Source organism: Pan paniscus, chromosome 14 (assembly GCF_029289425.2).
Source record: "Pan paniscus chromosome 14, NHGRI_mPanPan1-v2.0_pri, whole genome shotgun sequence".
NCBI lineage: Eukaryota > Metazoa > Chordata > Mammalia > Primates > Hominidae > Pan > Pan paniscus.
In genome coordinates, this window is record NC_073263.2 from 102,128,355 (window position 1) to 102,141,809 (window position 13,455).

At 42.5% G+C, this 13,455-nt stretch overlaps 1 protein-coding gene across 4 annotated transcripts in view; it reads right to left on the bottom strand.

Annotated features, from left to right (window-relative positions):
- Nucleotides 1-374: 374 nt before the first annotated feature.
- TMTC4 (transmembrane O-mannosyltransferase targeting cadherins 4) overlaps nucleotides 375-13,455 on the bottom strand; it is a 70,168-nt gene continuing 57,087 nt past the window's right edge. For 2 of the 4 annotated variants that reach the window (XM_034936919.3, XM_034936918.3), the window contains 4 exons: nucleotides 10,716-10,830; nucleotides 8,817-8,929; nucleotides 2,796-2,865; nucleotides 375-1,581 (listed from right to left, as the gene is read on the bottom strand). In XM_034936919.3, coding sequence (XP_034792810.1) covers nucleotides 1,433-1,581; nucleotides 2,796-2,865; nucleotides 8,817-8,929; nucleotides 10,716-10,830 — 447 coding nt within the window. In that variant the 3' untranslated portion in view covers nucleotides 375-1,432. Of the gene's footprint in view, nucleotides 1,582-2,795; nucleotides 2,866-8,816; nucleotides 8,930-10,715; nucleotides 10,831-11,293; nucleotides 11,372-13,455 lie in introns of those variants that run through there. The other 2 variants (XM_063595851.1, XM_063595850.1) reach the window with 1 other exon arrangement.

The following is a 13,455-nucleotide window of genomic DNA, read 5'->3' on the forward strand; positions in this document are numbered from 1 at the left end:
TGCCACTGCACTCCAGCCTGGGAGACAGAGCAAGACTCCATCTCAAAAAAAAAAAAAGAAATATTTTAAACACAGCACTTTATTTCTTGATACATTTCAAACACCAGAAGTTACAATCACTGACTGAAACACTACACAGACCTGCCCCCAACAAGTGAGTCCAGAGAATCACATTCCTCTCAGTGTGGATCTACTCACTCTGTTCTCTGAACTTGGAAAACACTGTAGTGCAATTCTATGAAATGGTCCCCAAGTCACAAAGAAGCCACATAAAAGATGATTTGGTCACTCTGATTTCATTTTAAGGTAAAGGAGGATACAAAGTTCACTACTTGAAAATAATTGATTAAGAAGGCAATATGACATTTTCATGCTAGTTTGTGTAGTAATTTTACTGCATAAGAAATTACAGAGATTGCATAAATCATTAGGTCAACAGCATACAGAGAAGAACAAAACAAAACATTGTTTGGATCAAATAAAAAACAGCAGGAACAACTCAATTCTTAAAAATACCACGAATTCCCCGAATGTGGCTCCATTTGAGAGAAAATTTTGCATTTTCTGGATAATGTCTGTAGTTACATTAAGCAAAATGGAAAACGGCTTTTCAGTTAAACACAATAAAAAGCAGCTTACACAGATGTGTTGCCCTCTTCACCTTGGATGTAACAAAAATAAAGATGTGAGGCTGCCTGCTCTTGCCTAAAGCATGGCTTGAACTTTCAATTGATAATAACCGTTTATGTAAAATATTACATTACATAATCTCCTATGTATTGAAATTGCACAAGTCAGAGCATCCAAAAACTGCAAGAGTCAATTTCTTCTTATGGGGAAAAGCATATAGATATACTATGTTAAAACTTCCATTCCTCATTCGATTATTTGCCCTATTCAAAACATAAAAATACAAATAAATATTTCCTTACAAAGTTCACAGTATATTGTTTAAAAAAAAGAGATAAAAAACTTAATTTGCTTTGTCATTAAATGAAAATGCTAATATATAGACATGTTCAATATTTATACAAATTGTAGGGGCCAGTGTATCCTTTCTTGGTCATAATTGAAGTTTAATAGTGCTAGTCCATACACGACAAGGCTCAGATCCCAAATGTAAGCTCAATTCTACTAAAAGTTGCTCAAGATAATTTTTTCTCTTTTTCTGTTTAATTAAAAAAGACATTTTTGGAATTTTAGAATTACATTTGAGTTGTCTGAAAAAATACAATTTCAATGAAAAATCATATCAAGCATTCAAGAGTATATTGCTGGTGCTATAATCTTTTTGCATGTCTTTGTTTTCATAGAAAAAAAATCAGTAAAATAACATGTCTAAGACTTTTAAATGGTTAAATGTAACCACATACTATTAATGATATGCCTCATGCACACACACACTCAAACTCAAAACATGAAGGAAAAAGGATCAGACATCTTTCTTTTGCATTAGTTCTAGCTTTCTTCTTAGCAGACCGTAATTCTCCTTAGTTCCTGATGCCGTGGGGTCAAGCTGCAAGGAGATTTCATAGTGTTTCTTGGCCAAGTCTAGATGTCCCCAACGATGATAAAGCACAGCTGAAATAGCAGGAGATAAATTTCACTGGGAATGCTTCTGAGTAACGTGCCGTATTCCTACCCTCTTGGACAAAGAAATATTACAGATCCTATGCAAACAGTTTTCAAAAGTCAATTGTATGAAACAATATTGTTTGTACTGAAAACTCTATTTATTGTAATCACACTCCCTGATGATTATCCATGTACTGCCAGTTACTCCCAGGGCTCTTCATAGCACTAGATAAGATACATCTGCCTATAGTAACATTATTACATAAAGAAGCAAAAAGAAGAGTACATGCAATGTCTTAGTGCTGCCATGAAATTTCCAGGAAGCAAGGCTGGGTATGGGAGGTGGGGGTGATGGATGCTAGGCACTGCCCAGAGCCCTGACTATGCAGAAGTTCAGCTGTTTATTTTAAATATTTCCTTACACCATTTGGGGAAGTAATAGCTTGTTTGGGTCCATTTGGAAAAAAGGCCTCTGATATCAAGAGCTGACCCTAAAATGATAGTTACAGTAAACCTAATCATTAGGATGATTAGCCTCTGATCATGACAGTGATTTTGTTAGTAAAATTAACTTTCTGTATGGGCAGAAGAGCATCTGTGGACGCTTTTTGGCTTTTGTGAAGAGAAGCTTCAGAGTTGGTAGAGAACAGCTTTGGTGAAAAAACATTTCTGTGAGCATTCTAAACATCAACATGCTATGCTCTAAACATCTTAACTATGGAGACGTACAAATGCAAGAAATGAATTCTAAGGAATAAATGATTATAAATGCATTTTAGCGAAGGCATAAGAGGATATAAAGCAGAAGACCAGGCTGGAAGGGGAAGGTCTACTCTGTAAGAAGGAAGGAAAAGGAGGTAAGTTCAATGGCAAGCTTCCAAAGTACCTACGATTAATTTACTAGGAGAACTCTTCGCAACCACAGCCTCATTCTCTTGATCCAATCTCACCCTTCTCAGCTTAACACAAAGAAGGACAATCTGGGTTTCATCATGAGAAGGTGATAGAGTGGGCAAACTTTGGGGCTGTTCTGGTCATGCAATTGAGATTTGTAAGTGTGGCTATCACTTTGCTATCTTTTTAATGCAATAACAGAACCACATTTTAAAGCCAGGCTAGCTTTGAAAAAACTACTCTCCCAACATTAATTTTACAGACATGCACCCACTTCATTAAAGTAACAAAATTTCAACACGATTCAAGTTGAACACTTTTCTTACCCAAATTACCATGGTAACTTGCAGCATTTGGATTTGCTTTAATTGCCTTGAGGAATAAAGCTTCAGATTCCTAAAAAATGAGAAACATAAAAAGGAAGATATTTATTGTACATGAAGCAAAAGCAGTTCCCAGTTTTATCACCTACGGTTTTCAAACTTTTAACCTCCTCCTTTTGTATCAATGCATTCCTCCAGAAACACTCGGAAGGCCCAGCGGGGCCACGCTCTGCCAAAGAGAGGCTGACAAGGGGCAGTGGGAGGGAGTGGTGGCCGCAGAGAGGGGATGAACATGTTCGTGAGTGCCACCACCTGCCTCCCTGCAGTGGCTGGACTTCTGTAATGTTATGCAAGTCGCCCAGGTCAGGGTGCGTGATGACGACAGGAGGCCCAGGGAACAGGAGAAGGCTGAGCCATGGAGCACACCCATGCCAATGCCATTTCCAGAGCTCTTGGGGTAGCAGTTGAGGCCCATTTCCTCTCCCCCAAGAACCTAAAACACTCTGGGCCGCCCAGAAGCAGCCCCATCCATCTGGAAAGAATGCGCAGAAAAGAGGAAGGAATGGCCACCTGTCAACTACATTGTCACAGTACTGCACATGACCATCACCAAATGCCCCTGATGGGTGTGAATTGATTCTTGTACAGCCTTGCATTTCTTCCAAGTCATACTCACTTCCAACCTGGCCCCTAAGAGGCAGGGCAAAGTGTCTTCCTACCCTCATCACTGCTAGAAACTGATGGCTGGCTGGTCCCTTCTACCATAATGCTGAGAAATAAAGACACCTAACCTGTTTTTATTGACATGTGCCCTGGGGGTGCTGTTCACTCCATCCACCTTCACATTCCTTAAGGGGAGAATGCTTTCATCAGTATCACATGCTGGGCATGGTGGCTCATGCCTGTAATCCCAACACTTTGGGAAGCCAAGGTGGGCAGATCACTTGAAGTCAGGAGTTCGAGACCAGCCTGGCCAACATGGTGAAAACCCGTCTCTACTAAAAATACAAAAATCAGCCGGGTGTGGTGGTACGTGCCTGTAATCCCAGCTACTTGGGAGGCTGAGGCAGGAGAATTGCTCCAATCCAAGAGGAGGAGGTCGCGGTGAGCCGAGACTGCGCCACTGCACTCCAGCCTGGGCAAGAGAGCAAGACTCTGTCTCAAAAAAAAAAAAAAAAAATCGGTATCACACATTGAGCTTAACCAAACAAATCTGTTGGTGTGGGCATAGTTTTTGTGCCTTCTACCTGGGTCATACATGAATTTTTTCCAGGTGGGCTTCCCATATCTGGGACTGTGCATTTTATAATGTGCAAGACGACCAGTTCCTTTGCCCTGTATGGCCTGTGGTACCCCTGGGAAATTGGCTGAGAATGTGGGGGACCATCTCCAAAACCATGACCTTTCGGACAGAGCTGGCAGAGAAACATTTATATTTTAGAAATGTCATCCAAGAGCGACTTAAGAAAGACATCAGGACAACATATGGGATGTCAGTTCAAAGTCAGTGTAGTGTCTACATTCCAAGTTTCAGGGGCTGAAACTCCTTCCAAGAGGGTCAAGACTCCGGCCGTATCAGGAAGGCTGCAGAAAAAAAGTCGAATGGGTTGTGTAGTTTTGCAGTGGTTTCTGAGTCTCTGGGCTGTTTCTGATGATTTTCAAACATTTCCATTTAAAACCTAAAACTTGAGACATACGAAGGCCAGGGAACCACATCTACTTAAAAATGCTTCCCAACCTGTAAATGAAGTAGTGTTAACTAGAGAGAAATGGCTTAGGGATAAAAAGTTAGGAGTTTTCTAGTGTTGCTAAATTCATTTATTCATTCAGCTGAGTTCTCAGATGCCTGTGAGGACGAACATCATTCAGGACATTGAGGAGTCAGCAATGTGGGGGACACAGTGGTGCTGAAGACAGGGAAGGGCTCAGATCTGACACCTTGTTAGAGGGCCACTGCTGTCAGCAAGGGCTGGACCCAAACTTTGCAGGGTGAGGAGGAGGCCGGTGTGAAGGAACAGGGATGAGGAATAACAGGCAGAGAGCACTGGGCCAGGGGGACAAAGGAGGAAAAATGAGTCAAGATTTCCAAGCCAGGGCAACAAAAACACGACAGCATGTGGACAAAAGAAGGGGTGTCAGGAGGAAGAGATGGTTTGAGAGGAGGTGTGGGTGGGTCGGCCTGGCTCTATCCAAGTCACGGGGGCAGCCCCTGGGCCTGGGAGTGGGGTTGGAGGGGCCTCTTTAGAACGCAGCATCTGTGAGTATTCAAAGCCCATGAAATGTTCATCTATTAAATCAGCCTTCTAATGGCCTCATTCAGGAAAGCAGTGAACTGTTTATAAACTGATCTTCTGTGGAGGTCTCTGGATGACTAAAGACCCAGGCAATGAGCCAATTTAATGCCAATGAACCAATAAACTCACATTTAGAGTTGGGGATATTTTTTTTCTGAACAGAAAGGGGAAAAATAAGGTATTATGTTCTGAAGCATATTAGACAAAATGTATTTAACAAAGGTGTAGGACTGAGAAAGCCTTGCAAATTGTGTCTCTAGGTAGGAACAAGCGCTAGTCTCTATGTCTAGGCGAGGAAGCCTGGGTGGGCGGAGGTCATTTCAGCCACAGCAGCCACCCAAGAGTGCTCTGGGGCACAGGGGCCACTGTGCCTCCGCTAGAATAGGAAGGGTAACATGGGAGATCTGATGTGAAGTTGAAACCGTGAATCACACAGGAAGAGAGTTATTCTCTATTCTCCCTCCTTCTTTCTGATTGCATTGGGGCTGAAGTCTGCACTTGGTGGTGGTGTGTGGGCCCCACCCTCTAACATACCGGCCAATCTCTCCTTGAAGCTAAGAGAGCTCAGAGCCTTGGCCAGCAATAGTATCTAGCTGGGATTTAGTATGATTATTTCACTTTCAGTTACCCTGTATTTACAGTAATGATGCGTTGTTTCTCCTTTAAATATATTCGTGTTAAAAATCTATTTAAATAAAAATGTCAAGTAAATAAGGAAATATCTAGATGTGGCAAAAAAAATATCATAAAGCTGTGACATAAATGTCTGGAGCTTAGGAAACTGACTCTATCAACATAACCTGCACTTAAGCTACAGGGCCATTGGAATTAGAACTACAGAAAAAGAAATCAGCACAGGAAGCCATGATTTAAGCACTGAAAAACATTACTTTTGTATTTTTGCTTTACCACATTAGCTTGAAACTGGAAATTAAATGGCAAGAAGTAATATAAATTTTAATACATTTTAATGATCCCTAGAGATTCACTGAATGATTGAATGCTCACTAAATATATATATATACACACACACACACACCCATACATATATACATATACATATTAACCATTTGATAGTTGCAAATTATGTTGTTGTGCATTTTTTTGTATCACCTTGTCAAGAGGTTGGGCAGATAACTATCTCCATTTTATAGATGAACAAACTGAGACCCAGAGAGGCTAAGTGACTGCTGTTAGGTTTTAAGAAGGGCTGCTCAGATAGAATAAAAAGGTGCTTAGAGCCACGCAGATATAAGAGAACACTCACTCTGCATATCAACATCTCAAAATAGGTTCTGGAAGCCTGAACGTTTCAGGGCCAAAAGAGAGACGCATTTGATCATTTTACAACTACTTAACTGGGTGCTTCGTAACTGCCCGACAGCAATGGAGATACAAAACTGGGACCAAAGACTCGGCTCCAACCTCAAGAAGCCTCCAGGCTCTCTGAGGAGATTTACCAAGTGCATGATAAATAAAACAGCAAGTGCTTGGGTAAAAAGTGAGTTGTCAGGGAGCAGACACCTGCCCTGCCATCAAGATAGCTGGGCTGGAGGGTCTGTTCACCCAGCCCTGCAACTCACCACATCCCCTCTTCTCTGGGACATCCTGCCCAGTGCTCTGCGAGGAAACACGTCCCCTCACTACATCCTGAAACAAGCAGTGCCAGGGATGCAGCTGACCATTAGCAACCGGTATCATTTTTGCATTAGAAGAGGAAAACCTAAACAGTTGCTTAAAATTCAAACTCTTAACGAAAAAAATACATGGAATGCTTGCTTGGTGGCTGATGCCATGGCTCAGGAAGTCACATCATGTCCCCCAACTTGGTAGCTCCTGAAGATCTCGTGAGTTCTGTGTTTCAGATTTCACCTTCTGTTTCCTTAAGTTAGGCCCAGTGCTTTGGCCTTGATAATTAAAACGCAAAATGTGTAGAGAAAGAGGAAGCTGATTTCTCCATTCTGCTTTACAAAGTATTTTCTACTTCACTTGGGGGTGGGGGAGGAAGAACAACGTGAACTGGAAGCCAAATGAACTCTGGGTTCTGTCCCCTTAATAGAAGTTCCAGCAGTTTACAGACTGTGGGATGACAGAAAAATCAATACAACGATTATATAAGCCAAGTCTTCAAGAAGACTCGCTGTAGCTGGGTCACTGGAGGAGAACTGAGACTTGGGACCTGTCCCAGGCTGACAGATGGCTGGAAAGGTCATTAGAAGGGAAACCTGTAAACCCCACCTCCTTCCCCTGCTACACAAGTAGATTCATAAAAACTAAAACTAAACCCTCTTCAAAAAGCTATTTCTGGAGTAAAATCTAGAAATTTAAAAAATGCATAGTGAAGCTATTCAACTCCCCAACATTATAAAACTAGAGATATGCATGAAATTATCTTACCACTGTTATTGAAAATTATACTGATAATGACATGTAATAAACAGAAAAAGAGAAGTGAATAACACTGGACAGATATTAGCTAGTTGCTGCCTTTAGGTCTTATACATAGGCTGAGTGATTGAAATAAGATATAGCCCCTGATTCTGAAATAAAGGTATTTCTCTTAAGAAACGACTAAGGCACTGCTTCTGTGATATCTGTGTTTAACACCCAGGATGCCAGCTAAAAATGCATATTCCAGCTGGGCGTGGTGGCTCATGCCTGTAATCTCAGCACTTTGGGAAGCCGAGGCGGGTGGATCACAAGGTCAGGAGATCAAGACCATCCTGGCTAACACGGTGAAACCCCATCTCTACTAAAAATACAAAACATTAGCCGGGCATGGTGTCGGGCGCCTATAGTCCCAGCTACTCGGGAGGCTGAGGCAGGAGAATGGCGTGAACCCGGGAGGCGGAGCTTGCAGTGAGCCGAGATCACGCCACTGCACTCCAGCCTGGGCGAAAGAGCGAGACTTCCTCTCAAAAAAAAACAAAAAAAATAAAAAAACAAAAAAAAATGCATATTCCCTGACCTGACCTAACCCACGCAGCCAATCCCTTCTGGGGAGAATCTGGGCATCTCTACTTTAACAAGCTCCCTCAGTGATTCTGATAGACAAAATTAAAGTTTACAACCAGTCCCCTTCAACACACAGGGAGTTATGCATAGCCTATTCCTGCTCCACCCTGGCTGCCAACTGGAGCAAAGATTTAGTATCTTGTGGTTTTTGTTGGTCAGAAAACTCTGGGCCTTGCTGGTGGCCTATATAACTCAGATAAAGAAAAACCTGGAAGCAGCAAGAACTAGTCATGCATCCTCCATGGGCTTGTTATTCTTTTGTGCAGAAGATGGAACCTGCAGATAAAACCTAGAGCTCCAGCCCATGTGCAAGTGACAGAGTCAAACCCTGTTGTGCTAGGGTGGGGCTGGGGCAGGGGCACCTCCGGGGATGCACTGTGGCTGCCCTGAGTCCTCCTCCGGCACCAGCCTGCCCGGCCTCTGAGGCCAACCATTCCACAACTCCCTGCCTGCTCCCACCCCTTCCTTGGGCTTCTCTTCCTCTCTCCACGTGTGAACAACAGTGGTTAATTCTGATGAGAAAGGACACTGGGTTTGGTCCCACACCGCTGTCTTTGAAGCAACTTTTCCAGGAAACAAACTGGCCAAGCCACATTGGTGCACCACTGCCACTGTTTTGGCCTGATTCCTAATTTAACTGGGCAGAAGTAACACTTACGTCTTCTGTCAGATGCTGGCACTAACTGCAAGAACTCACAGCCTGCGGTTTACGCACCTTGTATTTCTGGGATTTCCCCAGCACGTTTGCCAACGAGAACATGAGAGAGTGATCATTAGGTATTAATTCCAGTGCCTCTCTTCCAACTGCTTCAGCTTGGGCTAAATTACCTGGGAGTGAAAAATGGAAAAATAAAAGACATGTTAATGTTGTACTTGCATTTTAGCTTCTCTCTATAACTAACAGGGTTTATGTGCACAGCACATGACAATTATGAATAAACTACTTAAGAAAATCTGTGTAGATCATGTAATAAACACACACACACACACACACACACACGTTATCAGTGGCAAAGCCACTGCAATTCAGCACATTTCTGACACAACACATAAACAGCTTTTGATTAACTTCTGTAAAACCATCTAAAACCTAGTTTTAATTTTTTCCCAGATACCAGTTATACCCAAACAAATCTGCAAAATAAGAGGATGACAGTAACACTTTCATAACTGAGAATTTATCACATTGAAGTATACATTCTGTATTTTCCCTAGAAACAACCATATATCTCTGCTCTACACCATGATCAAATTAACACCATCATTAACATATTTTTACTGACACATAACTGTACATATTGATGGGGTGCATGTGATACTTTGATACATGCATACAATGTGTAGTGATCAAATTAAGGTATTTAAGACAACCATCGCCTCAAATATTGATCATTTCTTTATGTTAGGAATATTTCAAATCTTCTAGTTCTTGTGAAATATAAAGTGTTAACTACAGTCACCCTACTGTGCAATGGAACACTAGAACTGACTCCTATCTGTGTTTGTACCCATTAACCAACCTATCTTTATCCCCGCCCCCTTCCCAGCCCCTAGTAACTACTGTTCTGCTCTCTAGTTCCACGAGGTCCATTTCTCCAGATCCCCCATGAGTAAGAGCATGTGATATTTGCCTTTCTGTGCCTAACACCATCATTTCTTAAAAGATGTTTGGATTTTTAAAGTGAAGGAGGCAGAGTAACTCCTAATTGATTGAATCTGGTCTGCTCAGGGATAGGAAACCAGATCTTCAAGTCGATTCGCATTATATAAAAAGTAAGAATCCATGGCTCCAAGTGTAGACTGAGGGGGCTCCTTTGAGTGAAGTCCCTAAACTTGGGGCATGGACCTAGTACTATCCATGTCATTAGCCCCAAGGCCATTCTTGCTCACTTCTGAGTGCTCCCAACACCCTAAAGGATGGCCAATGGTGGATAACAGGCTTCAGAAGAAACAAGATACTGTCACACCTCTCCCCCATTACTCAACACCAGTTCTAGGTGGAGTGTCATTTTCCCAGACATTCACATTCCAGTATGTCTAAAGAAATTCCTTCCTTCCCTCCCTTCCCTCCCTCCCTCCCTTCCTTCCTGCCTTTCTTCCTGCCTTCCTCCCTCCCTCCCCCTCTCCCCCCTACCCGCCCCCCTCTTTTTTTTTTTGAGATGGCGTTTTGCTCTTGTTGCCCAGGCTGGAGTGCAATGGCATGATCTTGGCTCACTGCAACCTCCACCTCCTGGGTTCAAGCGATTCTCCTGCCTCAGCCTCCCAAGTAGCTGGGATTACAGGTATGCGCCACCACACCTGGCTAATTTTGTATTTTTAGTACAGACAGGGTTTCTCCATGTTGGTCAGGCTGGTCTCGAACTCCTGACCTCAGGTGATCTGCCCACCTCGGCCTCCCAAAGCGCTGGGATTACAGGTGTAAGCAACCGTGCCCGGCCTAGAAATTCCATTTTCTAGAGGAATAGACATTTTTGTAATAGAAAATAATTAACTTCACATTAATTTTTTTTAAACTCAGTAGGAAAAAAGCACAATAATCTCTATTTCCTAAGTCTTCGGTGGCATTTTACTGTGGAGCCATTTCCTGTGATTTGTTCCATCCAGCTTTCTGTACCTGTATTGTCGAGGAGTATAATCATGTTGTTCCAGGCCAGGCTGTGCTCTGGTTTCAGCACGGTGGCATTTCTCCACGCATTCAAGGCATCCACGTGGCGATTGAGATCTGCATACTGAAAATAAAACACACCAAAAAATCAGTATTCCAAGTTTCCTGCTTCCTCTTTCCAAGACATTATTAAAAAGAAAAAGAAAAAGAAAAAAAAAAAGCCCAACAAACAACAATAAAAAACCAAAACCTAACTTTAATTATGGAGCTTCTAGTTTTTCATATCAACTCATTTAATCCTCAAAACAATACCAATGAAGTAAATACTATTGTTATCCCCATTTTACAGAGGAAGCAACTAAGGCACGAGGAAATGAACTTGCCCAAAGTTATAGACTAGAAATGGTAAAGCAGGAATAAGAACAAGGTCCGAACCTGTAATGTCCTATATCCTGTTATTTAGTGATTTTAGGAATCAAATCATATTTCAGACTGCTGAAATACTGAAGAAAGCCTCATCATTAGTCTTGTTCACTAAAGACTTCATAAGTTCACTGTTGATAAAGTATTACTTAGAATAGTAAACAAAGTATTTCTCATGATCAAAAGCTGTGTGTCCAATTCACCTTGTGAAGGGTGGTCTCGGGGCCTCTTCCTGCCTGTGTCTAAAGTAAATATAAAAACAGGAGCATATCAGACATACTTTGTAACTCCTTGGAAAAGTCTCCTATGGTAAGGTAAAACCTCTTGGCAATTTCGAGTTTGTTTGCTTCATTTAGGAAGGAGAAAAATACCTGTTGCTTATTTTTTATAATTTAAACTTTTATTATTATTATTTTTATTTTTGAGATAGAGTCTCACACTGTTGCCCGGGCTGGAGTGCAATGGCGAGATCTCGGCTCACTGCAACCTCCACCTCCCGGGTTCATGTGATTCTCCCGCCTCAGCCTTCTGAGTAGCTGGGATTACAGGTGCCCACCACCACGCCCGGCAAATTTTTTCTATTTTGAGTGGAGACGAGGTTTCACCATATTGGCCAGACTGGTCTTGAACTCCTGACCTTGTGATCGATCTGCCTGCCTCAGCCTCCCAAAGTGCTGGGATTACAGGCGTGAGCCAGCGCGCCAGGCGTATGTACGTATTTAGAAACAGAGTCTCGCTCTGTTGCCCAGGCTGGAGTGCAGTGGCATGATCTTGGCTCACTGCAACCTCTGCTCACTGCAACGTCTGCCTCCCAAGTTCGAACAATTCTCGTGCCTCAGCCTCCTGAGCAGCTGGGATCACAGACATGTGTCACCATGCCTGGCTGATTTTTGTACTTTCAGTAGAGATGGGGTTTCACTATGTTGCCCAGGCTGGTCTCAAATTCCTGGCCTCAACTGATCCGCCCAGCTTGGCCTCCCACAGTGCTGGGATTACAGGTGTGGGCCACCGCACTCGGCCTTCAACTTTTTATTTTAGATTCAGAATGTACATGTGCAGGTTTGTTACGTGGGTAAATTGTGTGATGCTGAAGTTTGTGATAGAAATGATCCTGTCATCCAGGTAGTGAGCACAGTACCCAATAGTTAGCGTTTCAACCCTTGTTTGCCTCCCTGCCTCCCCACTCTAGTAGTCTCAAGTGTCTATGATTGCCATCTTTATGTATTAGCGCTCACTTATGAGAACATGTGGCATTTGGTTTTCTGTTCCTGGATTTATTTCCTTAGGATAGTGGCCTCCAGTGGCATCCATGTTGCTGCAAAGGACATGATTTTTTTTTTCGTATGGTTGTGTGGTATTCCATGGTGTATATGTACCACATTTGCTTTTTCCAATCTACAGCGGATGGGCACCTAGGTTGATTCCATGTCTTTGCTATTGTGAATAGTGATTGATGAACATATGAATGCATGTTTTTAGTTTTTTTTTGAGATGCAGTCTTGCTCTGTCACCCAGGCTGGAGTGCACTAGCACAATCTCGGCTCACTGCAACCTCCACCTCCCACGTTCAAGCAATTCTCTGCCTCAGCCTCCCAAGTAGCTGGGATTACAGGCGCCCGCCACCATGCCCAGCTAATTTTTGTATTTTTAGTAGAGATGGGCTTTCACCATCTTGGCCAGGCTGGTCTTGAACTCCTGACCTCGTGATCCACCTGCCTTGGGCTTCCAAAGTGCTGGGTTTACAGGTGTGAGCCACTGTGCCCGGCTGCATGTGTCTTTTTGGTGGAATGATTTCTTTTGGGTATATAACCAGTCATGAGATTGCTGGGCCAAATGGCAGTTCTAAGTTCTTTGAGAAATCTCTAAACTGCTTTTCACAGTGGATGAACTAATTTATATACAGTGTCTAAGCATTCCTTTTTCTCCCACAGCCTTGCCAGTGACTGTTGTTTTTTCACTTTTTGATAATAGCCACTCTGACTGGTGTGAGATGGTATCTCAATTGTGGTTTTGATTTGCATTTCTCTAATGATTAGTGATGATGAGCATTTTCTCATATGTTTGTTAGCTGCTTGTATGTCTTCTTTTGAGAAGTGTCTGGTCATGCCTTTTGCCCACTTTTTAATGGGGCTGTTTTTTTGCTTGTTGATTTGTTACTTATAGATCTCAATATTAGACCTTTGTTGGATGCATAGTTTATGAATATTTTCTCCCATTCTGTAGGTCGTCTGTTTACTCTCTTGATAGTTTCTACTGCTGTGCAGAAACCCTTTAGTTTAATTAGGTCCCACTTGCCAATTTTCGTTTTTGTTGCAATTGCTTTTGA